The sequence below is a fragment of the Gadus morhua genome, chromosome 16 (genome assembly GCF_902167405.1).
Source record: "Gadus morhua chromosome 16, gadMor3.0, whole genome shotgun sequence".
Taxonomy (NCBI): domain Eukaryota; kingdom Metazoa; phylum Chordata; class Actinopteri; order Gadiformes; family Gadidae; genus Gadus; species Gadus morhua.
In genome coordinates, this window is record NC_044063.1 from 33,708,967 (window position 1) to 33,726,282 (window position 17,316).

The window sequence follows — 17,316 nt, forward strand, 5'->3', positions numbered from 1 at the left end:
AGCGTTCCACGGCATTTTGAAGACCCGTGTAATAAAGGCCTATAATATTTCTGTTTATGGCATAGATTTCTCCTCGATCAAACGCTCGATCAAAGGCCCGGCCCGAGCATAGTGGTGGGAAATATCGGCCCGACCCGGCCCGCGTCGGGCTCGGGCAGAGAATCTAAACACTGCCTGGAACTACTTAGCAGGTGTCTGTAGGGCTATATCAGGAGTTAATGCAGCCAATCAGAATACGAGTATTCCCCCAGACCGTGGTCTAAACAATATTATTCACGAGTTATAATCAACCCCTACACATCAATATTAATGATAACCCTGTGGAAATTGCAATAAGTGAGGGATACAATTTTGCACGTTGAGTATTTAGTAAGAGAGAAACAGGAAATCAAAACGTGCTGAAAGTAAACAAATCCCGCATGGGCTCTGACGTCATGAGACGCTCCTAATCCTTAAAGGGACAGCGATCCCTGAACCACCGAGACAGTAAACGACATGCCTTTGTTATTACAATTGAAAGAACAACACCTAACAAAATACTGTAGGTGAATTATGTTACATTATTCTGCAACCCATTAAATACGGTATGATTTCTAGATGTCATGGCAAAAACAAGAGAATAGATGGCTAGATAAAATAAACATCAAGACATACAATTCTAAAAGAACAGATGAAGCATTTTCGGGGAGGAGTAAAGGCGGAGGTGTATGCTTCATGGTGAACAAAGCCTGGTGTAAACCGGTAAGTGTTCACTCACTCAAGTCATTCTGCTCCCCGGACCTCGAATACTTAGTCCTGCTCTGCCGCCCACACTGGCTTCCGAGAGACTTTACTGCTGTCATATGAATAGCAGTTTATATTCCACCACAAGCTGACACAAACGTCGCACTCAAGGAACTGTACGTAACCATCAACAAAATAGAAAACAGACACCCAGAGGCCGCTCTAATAGTGGTTGGAGACTTTAACCGAGCGTCGCTGAAGAAAGTTTTGCCAAAATTCTATCAACACTGTAAACACGAGAGGCGGAAGATGCTTGGATCACGCCTACACTAAATTCCACAATGCATACAAACCCCTCCTCCGCCCCCCGTTCGGCAAATCAGACCACTCTTCCATTCTCCTTGTGCCCGCCTACAAGCACAGGCTGAAAACGTCTCCACCAATCACGCGCACAAGTCGATGCTGGTCTGACGAATCAGACGCTATCCTCCAGGACTGCTTTGATTCCATGACTGAGTTCGCGGAGAACAGTGGTGACGTCAACGAGATCGCGGAAGGAGCGCTGGGTCTCATTGGAAAGGTGATAGAAGAAGTAGTGCCCACAAAAACAGTCCGTGTATATCCAAACAGGAAACCATGGATTAATTTTGATGTTAATACAGCACTTACTATTAGGAAAACAGCATTCAAAACGGGAGATACAACTGAAATTAAAGCTGCCCGGTATAACCTAAGAAAAGTGATCAAAGCAGCAAAGAGGGATTATGCCAAGAAAATAGAGGCACAGCTGAGCAGCAATGACCCACGCAGAATGTGGAAGGGACTACACACCATCACTGATTTCAAAGAGACCTCTAGCTGCACAGCTGATACTTCTGTCTCTTTACCTGACGAGCTGAACAGTTCCTACGCCCGCTTTGAAGTGAGCCAAACCAGTCTCCTAGAGAGAACCTACTCAGAGGACGCAGATAATACAGCCAGCGCTCTTGTCATTACAGAAGAGGATGTACGTGTGGTGTTCAAACGCATCAACATCCGAAAAGCGGCCGGGTCAGATGGGTTACCTGGCCGGGTGTTCAAAGTATGTGCGGACCAGCTGGCTGGTGTATTCACAAACATTTTCAACCTCTCCCTCTCCACGGGCATAGTGCCAGCCTGCTTCAAGTCATCAGTAATCATTCCTGTACAAAAGAAGAGCAAGGTAACATGCCCAAACGACTGGCGCCCTGTTGCTCTCACCCCCATAGTGAGCAAATGCTTTGAAAAGCTCATCAAGGTGCTGATCTGCAGAATGCTGCCACCAGCCCTGGACCCCCACCAATTTGCCTATCGGAAGAACAAATCGACAGATGACGCCATTGCCACAGCACTCCACTTAGCCCTCGCCCACCTCGACAAGAGGAACACCTATGTGAGGATGCTGTTTGTTGATTATAGTTCGGCATTCAACACAATAGTCCCCTCCAGACTCGACAGGAAGCTCAGGGACCTAGGCATTGATCCCAGCCTATGCAACTGGATCCTTGACTTCCTGACGGATCGAAAACAGGTGGTGAAGATGGGTCCTAAGATCTCCGCCCCTCTGACCATCAACACAGGAGCCCCCCAGGGCTGTGTCCTAAGCCCTCTCTTCTACTCCCTAAACACCCACGACTGCGTGGCTACACACGGATCCAATGCAGTGATCAAGTTCGCCGATGACACGACAGTGATGGGCCTGATCACTGATGGTGATGAGACGGCCTATAGGAGCGAGGTCGACTGTCTGGCTCAGTACAGCCAGGACAAAAACCTCATTCTCAACACCGAGAAAACCAAGGAGCTCGTAGTGGACTTCAGAAGGAAGAGACAGATTCAACACCCCATCTCCATCAACGGGTCTGCTGTGGAGAGGGTACACAGCATTAAGTTCCTGGGAGTCCACATCACCAGAGACCTCACCTAGGAGGAGCACACCAACCAGGTGGTGAAAAAAGCACAGCGGCGCCTATTTCACCTTAGGCGTCTGAAAGTTTGGCGTGGGGCCCAAGATCCTGGGGGCCTTCTTCAGAGGCACAACGGAGAGCATATTGACTGGATGCATCACTGCCTGGTACGGGAACTGCACTGCCCAAAGCCGCAAAATGCTGCAAAGGGTAGTGCGGACAGCTGAGAGGATCAGCGGATGTGAGCTTCCCTCCATCCAGGAAACCTACAAGGCCCGGTGTGTCAGGAAGGCCCTCCGAATCATTGGGGACCCCAGCCACCCCAACCATAAACTGTTTGAGCTACTGCCGTCAGGGAGGCGGTACCAAAGCCTAAGGGCCAAAACCCAGAGGATGACAAGCAGTTTTTTCCCCCAAGCAGTCAGACTCCTGGAAAAACACACTACCCCCCAACCATCCACACGCACACCACAACAACAGACTGTTGTTGACACTTGACACTTGAATACACTACACTTCATACTTTATTACACCTCATTACTTTTTAGTATTATTGATGCTGCTACTTACTTATTTATTTATTTATTTTTACTTTGTTCCTTTTCATATGGTTTCTTATTCTTATTCTTATTTATTTTATATTTTACTGTTGCTGCTATGTGAATGTTGAGGAACCAAGCCTAAGATTTTTACTCTTGAGTACTGTACATTAAGATGTAGTAAAGGTGATTCTGATTCTGATTCTGAAGCGGCTACCCTTTTTTCCTTCGCGGTTTGCCTACAGAGCAGCGCACCTGCATTTAATATCACACGCTAAATAATATAATTATAGCCTAATTATATATATAGCCTATATATATATATAGGCAATATATATAATTAGACAATATATATATAGATATATAGCATTTGTGGTTTTGGCATAAACATAACTAGGGTGCACTGTACTATCTGCGCACACCCTTTCTGAATCCTCTCTCTCGCTCTCTCTCTCTCTCTCTCTCTGTCCCTCCCTCTCTCTCTTTCTCTCTCTCTCGTACCGTTTTGTGGAGCACGTTCATTGTCTGACAACACTCCCATTCAGAATGCATTGGTTTACATTTCATTCTGTGGAACACGCTTCAATAGATTAACGTTCGTGCGCATGAGCACGAAATCGCGTGATACCGGGTTGGCACGAGAGCAGTGCCATCAAAATAGTTTTGTCGTCAAAATCTATACAAATTCCCTCATCTCAGTCACATAAGGTGATCAGTCTGTGTGGGTAATGTACTTTAAAGCAAGGTTACTTTTTACATTGTTAAACATAACTATTTATCACACATTTATTTTAGTCATTTGTTCAGTGCTACAGAAAACATAATGCTTTAAGTGTCTATATAGCATAAACAATAGGGACACATGAATAACTGCCGGTGTCACGTTAAAATTGTACCGGGGGCGAAAATTGTACCGGCCTACGTCATCAGTTGTTGACAAATTCCAAACCTGCCTGGCAACAGACGACGCGATCGTCTGTTGCCTGGCAACGGGCGATCGCGTCGAATGACGTAGAAAGGTTCTTGAACATTCGCGAACTTTCATGCTCGTTCACTATTTCATTGAGCGTGACAAGACAGGTTTTTGAAACCTGCTTCAAACACTCAGTTTACTAGCTAAATTCGATTAAACAATTTAATACAATACAAATATAAAGTAAAAACAAGTGTTATCTAGCGATCCGTTATTATGTTATTTGGTGTTCGGCAACATAAGCGCGATTGGTTTTTGAAACCTGCTTTAAACACTCAGTTTACTAGCTAAATTCGATTGAACAATTCAATACAATACAAATATAAAGTAAAAACAAGTGTTATCCAGCGATCCGTAATCTGTGTTATGTTATTTCGTCTTTGGAAACATGAGCCGAATGTTTTTTGAAACCTGCCCGGCAACGGACAACCCAATCAAATCAGTTGTCAAGTTGTCAACAACTGGTGACGTAGGCCGGTAAAATTTTCGCCCCCGGTACAATTTTAACGAGACACCACCCTTCCGACCTCTCGCCTGTCTGACCACCCGCCTGTCGTCGAGTCCCTGCTGGCCTGTCTGCTTCCCTGTTTCCTACTCCTCGCCTGCCTGTCTGCCCTCCCGTTGCCGACCCCTCGCCTGTCTGACCACCTGCCTGTCGTCGAGTCCCTGCCGGCCTGTCTGCTTCCCTGTTTCCTGCTCCTCACCTGCCTGTCTGCCCTCCCGTTGCCGACCCCTCGCCTGTCTGACCACCTGCCTGTCGTCGAGTCCCTGCCGGCCTGTCTGCTTCCCAGTCTCCTGCCCCTCGCCTACCTGTCTGCCCTCCCGTTGCCGTCCCCCCGCCCGCTCGCTCCTTGTCTTTCTCTGGTAATCTTGGATTCTGTTTCTGGACAATAAAACTGTTGAACTGTTCCAACACTGGTCTCGTGCTGTTCTTCGGTCCAACCTCACGCCCCATTACAGTGTGTGAATACTTTTTTGAAATGTATTTTCTTTTTTACTCACAAATTAAACATTTATAGTGTTCCATGAGCATTATTTGATAGAGGCGATTGGTCTATCCACATACAGTAGCCTACTCCTGCTATCTTAAATAAAGTCGTTATAAACAAGCATCAAAATATGCTCCACATATTCTTGCAGTGTACATAGGTGTAGTGGTTTAAAATAACGTGATTCTGTAGTGGGAGCATTATTTGATAGAGGCAATTGGTCTATCCACATAGGCTACTTTACCCCTGCTATCTTAAATAAAGACGTCATAAACAAGCATCAAAATATGCTCCCCATATTCTTACAGTGTACATAGGGTGAGTACTGGTTTAAAATAAGGTGATTCTGCAGTGGGAGCATTATTTGATAGAGGCGATTGGTTTATTGACATACGGTACTCCTGCTATCTTAAATAAAGACGTTATAAACAAGAATCAAAATATGCTCCCCATATTCATACAGTGTACATAGGGTGAGTAGTTGTTTAAAATAATGTGATTCTGCAGTGGGAGCATTATTTGATAGAGGCAATTGGTCTATCCACATAGGCTACTTTACGCCTGCTATCTTAAATAAAGACGTCATAAACAAGCATCAAAATATGTTCCCCATATTGTTAGTGTACATAGGGTGAGTAGTGATGTAAAATAACGTGATTCTGCAGTTGGAGCAACATTTGATAGAGGCGATTGTTCTACAGATCACACGTGCCTTACGTCACGCTTGTGACGTAAGGTAGCATTTTCTGATGGGTAGTGTCACGTTAAAATTGTACCGGGGACGAAAATTGTACCGGGCTACGTTATCCATACTAATCCATTCCAAACCTGCCTGGAAACAGACGATCGCGTCGCCCGCGTCGAATGGCGTGGGAAGGTTCTTGAACATTCGCAAACTCGTTCATTGAGCGCGACAAGACAGATAACACTTATTTTACAAATGATTATATTTATTAGCGTTCCTAACTTTATATTTGTATGGAATTGCATTGTATTTATCTATTTCCCTACACAGTAATAGCTAAATGTTATGGGGATAACGTGAATCATAATAATAAAAAACATTTACCAGTTAGTAAATGCCTGCTCACCTATCTACCCATCTATCTATCTATTATCTATCTATCTATCTATCTATTTATTACCTATAATATATTCTCTAAATTAAATTAAGGAAATTAAATTAACACAAGCTAGCTAGACCATGATACACATTAAACACTAAGTTTACTAGCTAAATTCGATTAAACAATTAAATGCAATACAAATATAAAGTAAAAACAAGTGTTATCGAGCGATCCGTTATCTGTATTATATTATTTTGTCTTCGGCAACATGAGCGCGATTGAAACCTGCCTGGCCATGGACAACCCCTTACGTAATCAGTTGTCCATTGCCTGGCAACGGACAACTGATTACGTACCCGGTACAATTTTCGCCCCCGGTACAATTTTAACGTGACAGTAGCATGATATGATAGACTCCGCTATCGAGTCGCACTACGGTAGCAAAATCTGACAAGGGAGCAGAAAATGGCAGAACACCGGTCTACGTCATCCATAGTAATAATCCATTCCAAACATGCCTGGCAACAGACGATCGCATTGCGTCGAATGACGTGGGAAGGTTCTTGAACATTTGCGAACTCGTTCATTGAGCGCGACAAGACAGATAACACTTATTTTACAAATTTTACAAATCCGTTTTCTGTATTATATTATTTCGTCTTCGGCAACATGAGCGCGAAACCTGCCTGGCAACGGACAACCCCTTGCGTAATCTGTTGTCCGTTGCCTGGCAACGGACAACTGATTACTTACCAGGTACAATTTTCGCCGCCGGTACAAATTTAGTGTGACACCACCATTTCGAGGAGAGGTTGTTAAGGACCCCCTCTATATTGTTTAGGTTGTTTATGCACTTTAGCACCCCCTGCTGGTGCTATTATGTTCTGTGGCTTAAGGAAACAGCCTCTCAAACCTCCGCTGCCGAGCCTCTACCTTACAAACGCCAGATCCCTGGTAAAGAAAACAGACGTTTTGGAATTACAGCTGGCTGGAAATCGCTATGTCCGCGAATGCTGCGTGCTCATCATCACAGAGACATGGCTACATACACAAATCCCTGATGCCACGGTGCAACTAGCAGGATGCACGCTACACAGATGGGATAGGAACAGTGACTCCGGAAAGAACAGAGGAGGAGGGCTCTGCATCTACGTGAATGGAGGTTGGTGTAACAACAGCACTATTCTGGACAAACACTGTTCTCCTGACTTGAAGTTCATGTCAGTGAGATGCAGACCCTTCTTTCAACCTAGAGAACTAGCTGCTGTTGTCGTCACTGCAGTCTACATACCACCGCACGCTAATGTAAACACGGCCCTCTCTCTGCTGCATAATGCCATCAATAACCACCAGCGCGCCCACCCCAATGGCGCCCACATTATTGCAGGGGACTTCAATAAAGCAAATCTCAACACTGTTCTACCAAAATTCTATCAATTTGTAAAATGCCCAAGAAGAGGAGAAAACACTCTGGATCATGTGTATTCCAACATCAAGCATGCATTCAGAGCCGTACCCCTCCCCCACCTGGGCCGGTCAGACCACCTCTCACTGCTCCTCACCCCCGCATACACCCCCCTCTGTCGACAAACAAAGCCCACAAAGAAGACCATTACCACCTGGCCTGAGGATGCCCTCCCCCGACTGCAGGACTGCTTTGAACAAACACAGAGGGAAGCCTTTTACCATGAAGACCTGGCTACATTCATAGACACAGTACTGTCTTACATCAAGTACTGCATTGGGAATGTCACTGTGGAAAAGTGCATCCGGGTGTTCCCAAACCAGAAACCATGGATGACAAGCCAGGTCCGCACGCTCCTCCGGGCCTGTGACTCATCCTTCAGATCAGGTGACAGAGCATTGTACAGCGCCGCTCGCGCCGACCTGAGGAGAGGCATTAGGTGGGCCAAAGTAGAATTCAAGAGGAGGATAGAGGAAGCTCAACAACCCCCGGCAGGTGTAGCAGAGCATACAGACCATCACCGATTACAGAGGCTGTGCTGTGACACCCGGGGACTCAGATGCAGCATTGGCAGAGGAGCTGAACAGCTTCTTTGCCCGCTTTGAGTCTCAAACACAGCACTCAGCCACATCACTCCAACCACCACTACAACCCCCATCAGCCTCCAGCACCCCCCCACTCACTCTTGAGGTACAGGACGTGAGGCGGGTGCTCAGTGCAGTTAACCCCAGGAAGGCTGCAGGCCCAGATGGAGTACCAGGGAAGGTGCTCAAGGCATGTGCCAACCAGCTATCACAGGACTTCACTGACATTTTCAACCTGTCTCTGGAACAAGCTGTAATCCCATCCTGCTTGAAATCTGCCACAGTCTTGAGACACATCAAAGCCTGTCTCCCCCCCACCCTGGACACACACCAGTTTGCATACCGGACTAACAGATCCACCGACGACGCAATAGCCATCGCTCTCCACTCAGCGCTGAGTCACCTGGAGAAAGAGGGGAGCTACGTCAGGATGCTCTTCATTGACTTCAGCTCAGCTTTTAACACCATAATACCAGACATTCTAATCCCCAAATTAATCAACCTATGGCTCCCACCACCCACCTGCTCCTGGATTAAAGACTTTCTGGTCAACCGACCCCAGCAGGTGAAACTGGGTCCTCACCTCTCCTCCTCCCGCACTCTCAGCACTGGCTCTCCCCAGGGCTGTGTGCTGAGCCCACTACTCTACTCCCTCTACACATCAGACTGCAGTCCCACCCACCCAGAGAACATCTTTGTTAAATTTGCTGATGACACAACAGTGGTGGGCCTTATAACGGGGGGAAACGAGGCGGCCTACAGAGATGAGGTCCTGAAACTTGATGAGTGGTGTGTTTCTAACAACCTGGCACTGAACACCACCAAGACCAAGGAACTCATCCTGGACTTCCGACGGAACAGAGCCCCCCCTGCCCCCCTGTACATCAACAGTGAAGGTGTGGAGCGAGAGAGTCCACATCTCTGCTGATCTCTCCTGGTCGGTCAACACCTCAGCGCTGGTCAAGAAGGCCCAGCAGCTGCTACACTTTCTGAGGTTGCTCAGGAGGGAGCATCTAAACACACAGCTGCTGGTGACCTTCTACCGTTCCACCATCAAGAGCCTGCTGACCTACGCTGTGTCAGTGTGGCACTCCAGCTGCACGGAGGCCGACAGGAAGAGACTGCAGAGGGTGGCAAACGTCGCGCAAAAAATCATTGGCTGCCCTCTGCCTTCCTTAAGCACCATCTACGGCTCCCGCTGTCTCAGCAGGGCCCGAGGCATCCTGAAGGACACCACCCACCCCGGCTACCATCTCTTCAACCTGTTGCCCTCTGGCAGGCGCTTCAGGTCCATATATGCCAGAACAAATAGACTCAGGAACAGCTTCTTTCCCAAAGCTGTCACCATACTGAACTCAGATCTGCACTGATGTTTGTTGTCTGTTTGTAGTCTTTACTGTGTATTTAAGTTTTACTGTGTATTTTAAATTTTTATTTATTTATTTATATTATATATTGCTTTTGTAAATTATTATATATTTATATTCGATAACATGTGTGCACTTTCATGGAGCTGCTCATTGCATTTCGTTGTACTTGTACAATGACAATAAAGCTTTCTATTCTATTCTTATTTTCTAGCTTTCACCTGCTTCCGGCTGCCAATTGACAATCATTGCCTACACCTGATGGTGTAGGCTACCTAAGCAGACCAGACCCTGGAAGCAGTCTCTCTCTCAACACGAAGATTTGCGGCTGGGCTTAAGCCTTGCCACCTCTTCCTTTTTTCTGTCTCCTGCGTGAGACCTTTATTGTTCGGCATTTGGCAGTTTAAGTTACTTATGACTTTATGCGGGATCCTGAATAAAACCCCCATTTTTCAGTTATTCTCGCGTCTATGTATTCATGCCTGCGCCCCGGACAATTGGCCGTAACACACTGTATCACTGCACATGTCCGCATGTGCACTAACCAAAAAACACAAATTCACACACACGCACACATTTTCAGAAACATGTTCAGACGGACATAAAACCAGCGTTCAGACTTCATACATTTATTACCTCAAAGTTGAAATACACATTGAGAATCAAAATAACATTTGGACTTATATAAACTTATATATAAATATTCATATATACTTATATATTACTAAATGCTTCAAGTTTGTCCCTCTATATGGAGAACAATTGCCCGTCCACAAGATGGTAAGTACTATAGACTGAATGCTGAATACAGAATATTGTATATACTAGACTGAATACTGTAAGTAGTACAACACTTCAATGTTAACTTTCTAAAACTCAGACATCCACCATAGGCTCGGGTGTTGTTTGTAGACATTTACACTGAAACTAACATAACATGTTTTATGTTTAAAATCACAGTAATAACATCAGGTTTTATGTTTAAAATAACAAACGTCAGGTTTTATAGGTTCCAAAAGTACAACGAAATCCAACATTGGTACATTTAACATTCACATATATATCATTCTTTGACTTCCACTCTTTTTGAAAATAGGAAATAAAATGGACCACGATTTATACAGAAAGCTCTGTTGGGTTTCTGTGTAAAACACATGCTGCATCTATATATACTAATCCTACTTATTTTCCTATTTTGGTCATGGATTACAAAATGGATTACAATATACTTCATGAATTTGAATATGCTATATATATACAGACACTTTGTGTGTGCATGTGTGTCTGTGTGTGTGTGTGTGTGTGTGTGTGTGTGTGTGTGTGTGTGTGTGTGTGTGTGTGTGTGTGTGTGTGTGTGTGTGTGTGTGTGTGTGTGCTCTGGTCTGTCTTTGCTATGGTCTGTGAGCAGTGTTGGGAGTAACGCGGTAGGGCATTACACAATTTTCTTTTTTTATATTTTACTCGGTACAAATTTCAGTAACGCGCGTTACAATGCATTTTTAACCCGAAATTAACTGCTGTGTTGTTTTTATACAAATTCGCCAACACCGCGAGATTCGCAGAGAAGAAAAAAACCTGCGCAAATGTTTACTTCGTCTTACTGCTAGAGGAGAAGATGACAGCAGCAGCAGTATGGAGCCAGTTTCCTGCCATATTTCAAACCTGAAAAAAAAAGTTTCAAAGGCTTGTAAGTCTGGGTTTGAAAACTCAACACCTTGTAAAAAAGGTTTTGCAACACTGAAAAAATAGATTATAACCTGAAAAAAAAATCTAACAAAAATTCAAACATCTGTAAACATGATTTTGTGTTCTATTTTATCTTCTTCATCAAAAAATCTGGCACTGTTCTAACAGTGTATTTCATTGTTTCCCGGTTTTTAAACCTTGTAAATGGGATTCTGCAAACAGGTGTTCATACATTGAGAAATAAGTTTTGAAAGGTCGTATATTTAGTTTTAAAAACTTGTAAAGGTGTACGTTTACGCCATTGCAACGTATTTTTTCAGAACTGATTTTTCAGCATTAACTTTTCAGAGATTTGACCACACAGGCGCAAGCTTTGAGTCACGTGAATATTGGCAGTGTTCTGTCGCGCATATGTTTTGAAACTCCTGACAGTCAAGTCTGAAGAAAAAAAAAACGTTCCTGGGGGCGGGACCATTTAGCTTTAAACCTATTGGTTGCTCTCGGCTGACGTACATTCCAATCACATTCTTGTCATCGGCAGAGCACTGTCAATCACGCACAGCCCGGTGAACGGCACGTGTACATCCTTCGTCGTCCCTCCCTTATCCCCATGCAGGTGTTGGCGGATGGGGGAGTCTTGGCGGTGGACTGCGACGGCATTATAGTTGTCTGACCCCTTGGAATGTACTGACGTACATTCCAATCACATTCTTTTCATCGGCAGAGCACTGTCAATCACGCACAGCCGGGTGAACGTCACACGTGATTGGAATGTACGTCAGCCGAGAGCAACCAATAGGTTTAGAGCTAAATTGTCCCGCCCCCAGGAACGTTTTTTTTTCTTCAGACTTGACTGTCAGGAGTTTCAAAACGAGTGCACGACAGAACACTGCCAATATTCACGTGACTCAAAGCTTGCGCCTGTGTGGTCAAATCTCTGAAAAGTCAGTGCTGAAAAGTCAGTTCTGAAAAAATACGTTGCAATGGCGTAAACGTACACCTTTAGCCTACAAGTTTTTAAAACTAAATATTCAACCTTTCAAAACTTATTTCTCAATGTATGAACACCTGTTTGCAGAATCCCATTTACAAGGTTTCAAAACCGGGAAACAATGAAATACACTGTTAGAACAGTGCCAGATTTGAAACTCTGCAAATGCGCTGGTGAAATTGTTTGAACTTTGAAAATGTGTTGGTGAAAATGATGAAGAAGATAAAATAGAACACAAAATCATGTTAACAGATGTTTGAATTTTTGTTTGAATTTTTTTCAGGTTATAATCTCTTTTTTCAGTGTTGCAAAACCTTTTTTTACAAGGTGTTGAGTTTTCAAACCCAGACTTACAAGCCTTTGAAACTTTTTTTTTCAGGTTTGAATTATGGCAGGAAACTGGCTCCATGCAGCAGAGTTGGACTCTACATTTGCGAGATGGGCATGCTACAATTGAATCCAAAGCTGCGCTACTGGCTTCCTCACTGCCACTGCCTCACTGCAAGTTTAAGCTGCGCTGAGTGGTTGGGGGGGGGGGGGGGGGGGACCTATGGCTATGGCCATAGCCATAGCCATTATGTAGGTCTTGCTATGTCATTCATTATGCTATGAATTCTCTGTGAATGAAAGAAAATAAAGGGATAGAAATGTAAAAAGGGTTGTGTATCTTGTCATGACTTTTTTTTTTACAACCTACAGTAGTAGGCTCTAGCTCTATTGATTTCAATACCTAAAGATACAGTTTTTCTATTATAAAATGTATTGCACCATGAGCCATAACTGCGACCATTATATTGTACATTTGTTAGCCTTAAGCCTAGCTCAGTCATTATGCCAACCACATCAACTCCTGCTGTGTAATGAGCTGCATTGAACACAAGAAGATCTATTGAGAACACCAAATCCATATTTCCTGTTATTTTGGTGAAAGAAATGCAAAAGTAATGTCAAAGTAGTGTAAAGCCTTACAATTCAAAGACAGTAATACTGTAATGTAACTAATTACTTTGAAATGACAGTAACAAGTAATAAATAATGCATTACGCTTTTGAAGTAACTTGCCCAACACTGTCTGTGAGTGTGTGTGTGTGTGTGTGTGTGTGTGTGCGTGTGCGTGTGTGTGTTTGTGTGTGTATGTGCCCTGGTCTGTGTGTGTGAGTGTGTGTGTTTGTGTGTGTGTGTGTGTGACAGGGCGAGAGGCCATTTTCTTATTAAAATATGTCTAGTCGGTGTCATTCTCAGGGCGAATCTTCATCTCTTAAGCATGAGCTCCTCCCTCTTCCCTCCTCACTCCTCTCCCTCTCTCTGAACCATCTTCTCCTTCCCCCTGGTACCAGTGTCATTATATGTTACTGGCATGTAGTGGAATGGAGCAGAGTGGCGAGGAGGCGACAGGAGGGGGGGATAGGAGGGAAGGAGGTGAGGAGTGGAAAGGAGAGGAGAAAGGGGATGAGAGGAGGGAGGAAAAGGGAGGAGAAGCTGTCCTCTACTTGAACCTCTTCTCTCTTGTACCCCAACACTCACCTCACAAGCTCTCGGTTCACAGTGAGGACACACCATACACAACTCCCCTCTCCCCCCTGCCCCCTTCCCCCCCCCCCCTCTCTCCCCCTCTTCACCATCTCCCCCGCCCCCTCCCTCACTCCCCCCTCCCCCTCTTCCCCCCTACCCCCCTCTCTCTCTCCCTCCCCCTCTCAGGTCCGGTGATGGTACCAGAGCGCAGTGGGCAGGTTCTGACAGCCCAGGTATTCCCTCTGCAGCTGGGCGTCGGTTAGAGGGGGCGTGGCCTTGCAGGGTGCGCCCGCCAGCGTCACATTCAGTAGCCCTGCCCACAGAGAGAGCAGGCCGGACTTCTCTTGACCCTGACAAAAAGAGGAGGAGTTAGTCTGCCTTTATGTCATGTCTATATGTTCTATGACTGGGTCGGCTTAGCTCAGGAGGTAGAGCAGTTGTCTTGTAACTGAAAGGTTGCTAGTTCGATCAGCAGCTCCTCATAGCTGAGTGTTGATGTGTCCCTAAGCAAGTCAATTAACCTTAACTGCTCCTGACGAGCTGCATGGTTGACTCTGCCATCGGTGTGTCAATGTGTGTATTAACCGATGTAATGTGTGTGTGTAAAAAAAAAATGTCTGCCTAACGCCCTAATTGTAATTGTATATGTCTGTTTTTCGGGCTATTTGTCTGTATTTGTCTGTCTGTCCGTCTGTCTTTCTTTCAGTCTGTCCTACCTTTCCCAGGTGATCTATGAGGCAGGTTCTTGGGGTCAGGTGTTTCCAGGACCCCTCTCCTGGGTCAGGGTACTGTTGGGCGGGGCTGATGATTGGGACCACGTTGAGGTGTTTGGAGGAGCTGCGCAGCCTCTTGGAGAGGACGGAGCTGTAGCTTTGCTCCACGAACACCAGGACCCGGCTTGCCCTGCAGCCCGCCAGGTCTACCAGCAGTTCGTTCACCGAGTAGCGCTCCTTCAGCTCTGCCTGCAGGGCCGCACAGGTCAGGTTAAACTACTACAGGTCAGCTCCAAACTACCACTGGTAAGGTCAAGCTAGCACAGGTCAGGTCAAACTAGCACAGGTCAGGTTAAACTACCACAGGTCAGCTCCAAACTACCACAGGTCAGGTCTAAATAGCACAGGTCAGGTCAAACTACCACAGGTCAGGTTAAACTACAACAGGTCACAGCCAAACTACCGCAGGTCAGGTCAAACTACCACAGGTCAGGTCAAACTACCACGCAACAGGTCAGGTCAAACAACAGCAGGTCATATCTTACTACCACAGGTCAGGTCAAACTACCAGACCGCAGGTCAGGTCAAACTACCACAGGTCAGGTCAAACTACCGCAGGTCATGTCAAACTACCACAGGTCAGGTCAAACTACCGCAGGTCATGTCAAACTACCACAGGTCAGGTCAGACTACCACAGGTCAGGTCAAACTACCACAGGCCAGTTCAAAGTACAAGTCAGCTCCAAATGACCACAGGTCAGGTCAAACTACAACAGGTCAGGTCAACTATAACAGGTCAAACGACCACAGGTCAGGTCAGAATTACCACTGGTAATACTGCCTGTCTGTCTGTCTGTCTGTGTGTTTGTGTGTGTGTGTGTTTGTGTGTGCGTGTGTGTGTGTGTGTGTGTGTGTGTGTGTGTGTGTGTGTGTGTGCTTGTGTGTGTGAGTGCATGCGTGTGTATGTGCGTACTATGCCGTTGAGGTTGTGGTCCCAGAGCAGCATGGAGCCGTCAGTACACGTTGGGGAGTTGAGGAAGAGGACCAGAGAGTCCACACAGTGATGCTTCCTACACACATAGGACACGTACTGACGAATCACAGCCTTCTCTACCGCTGGGAGAGCGCCCTGCATGCCCTCTGGAGAGAGAGAGAGAGAGAGAGAGAGAGAGAGAGAGAGAGAAAAGATACCACTTCACTGTCTGTCGGGGGGGGGGGGGGGGGGGGGGGGGGGGGGGGGAGGGGGGGATTGGGGGTAATACCAGGAGTGTGTCCGGGGCCAGAGAAGAAGGTCTTGATGTGGTCCTGGTGGAAGCCGTTATCCCTCAGCATCCCGTAGAACTTCTGGAGGGACTGCAGCTGGTGCTGGAACAGGATCTGCTGCTGCCAGCCTCCTGGACAGACATTGGATGCTGTTGATATACATATATCTATATTAATATCTATGTATGGATCTATCTACATGTAGATACCAGAGAGGAGCAGGGCGTGGTCGCAGGTCTGGTACAGCCTGCAGGAGCCCTGGGAGGCCAGAGGGGGGTGGTGGCATCGCCGGGTGTTTCTGTTCAGCTCACAGCTGGACAACTGCTGGATGGGGGGGGGGTGGGGGAAGGGTCCGGGGGCACGGCCCAAACTCAGGGTGCTCTGGGGGAGAAGAGAGGACAACGATCTACCAGAACCTCCAGACACAAGGAGGAGGATGACAGGGGCTCATGGTGGAGTCATGGTCGTGTCATGGTGGTCTCATGCTGGTCTCATGGTGTTCTCATGAAGTTCTTATGGTGGTCTCAGGAAGGTCTCATAGTGTTTTGGTGGTGGTCTCAATTTGGTCTCATGGTGGGTCGCATGAAGGTCTCATGGTACTCTCATGATGGTTTCATGGTGGTCTCATGAAGGTCTCATGGTTCACTCATGAAGGTCTCATGGTACTCTCACAAAGGTTTCATGGTGGTCTCATGGTGGTCTCATAAAGGCCTCATGATGACAGATCATGGATGGATAATGGATGATCGATGGATGACTCACCGATACACCTGAGTCTCTGTGTTTTGTTGCTGTCTCTCAGTCCAACCACTAGGGGAAGGAAGGTGACCTCACATGGCCCTGCCCTCCGCTCAAGGTTTCTAAGCAACCGCTGGGACGTGGACGAACGACGCTTCAACTGGTTCTGACAGCGACCCTTCAATGCCAGAGTCAAACACTCCTCCCCTTAAAGAAAGAGAGACACACTTATCATCTAGCGTGAGAGAGAAAGATAGAGTAGTAGTAAAGTAGTACAAGTAGGCTAATTGTAATAAGTGTGGTTTTTTTTTCAAATATAGTTTAACTTAACTTTAAAATACCAAATACCTTGTAAAACAAACACACACACACACACACACACACACATGCACGCACAAACACACACACACAGGTGTATTGTGACTATGCTTTTCCATGATTTAAGGTCTGAAAATAATAATCATAATAGGTATAGAAGTTCTAGTAATTGAATATATCAATAATGAGGTAGGGAAGTCTAGGGCCCCCTTCTAGAGCTGCTGCCCCCGCGACCCGACTCCGGATAAGCGATTTGAAGATGAGGATGAGGAATAATGAGACAGGAATACCGAAGTAAAGGCCCTCCATGAGCGAACAGCGTTTCTTGGTCACGTTCATGTCCACGTAAAACAGAACCACAGGATGGCCGAAGTTCTCCCCGGGGCTTGGATCCACTAGCAGGACCGCGTCGTGGGCTGCCGTGGGCCGAGGGCCGCCCCCCGCTCTGTAGACCCCCAGCCCC

General features: G+C 46.1%; 1 protein-coding gene across 1 annotated transcript; it reads right to left on the bottom strand.

The window, feature by feature from the left end:
- Positions 1-14,003: 14,003 nt before the first annotated feature.
- Positions 14,004-16,403, bottom strand: LOC115561617 (uncharacterized). Its single transcript, XM_030381759.1, has 6 exons — positions 16,398-16,403; positions 16,007-16,178; positions 15,797-15,928; positions 15,508-15,674; positions 14,538-14,783; positions 14,004-14,171 (listed from the first exon to the last, which is right to left on the bottom strand). The coding sequence occupies exons 1-6, from the start codon at positions 16,401-16,403 to the stop codon at positions 14,004-14,006; spliced, it is 891 nt and encodes a 296-aa protein (XP_030237619.1).
- Positions 16,404-17,316: the final 913 nt, after the last annotated feature.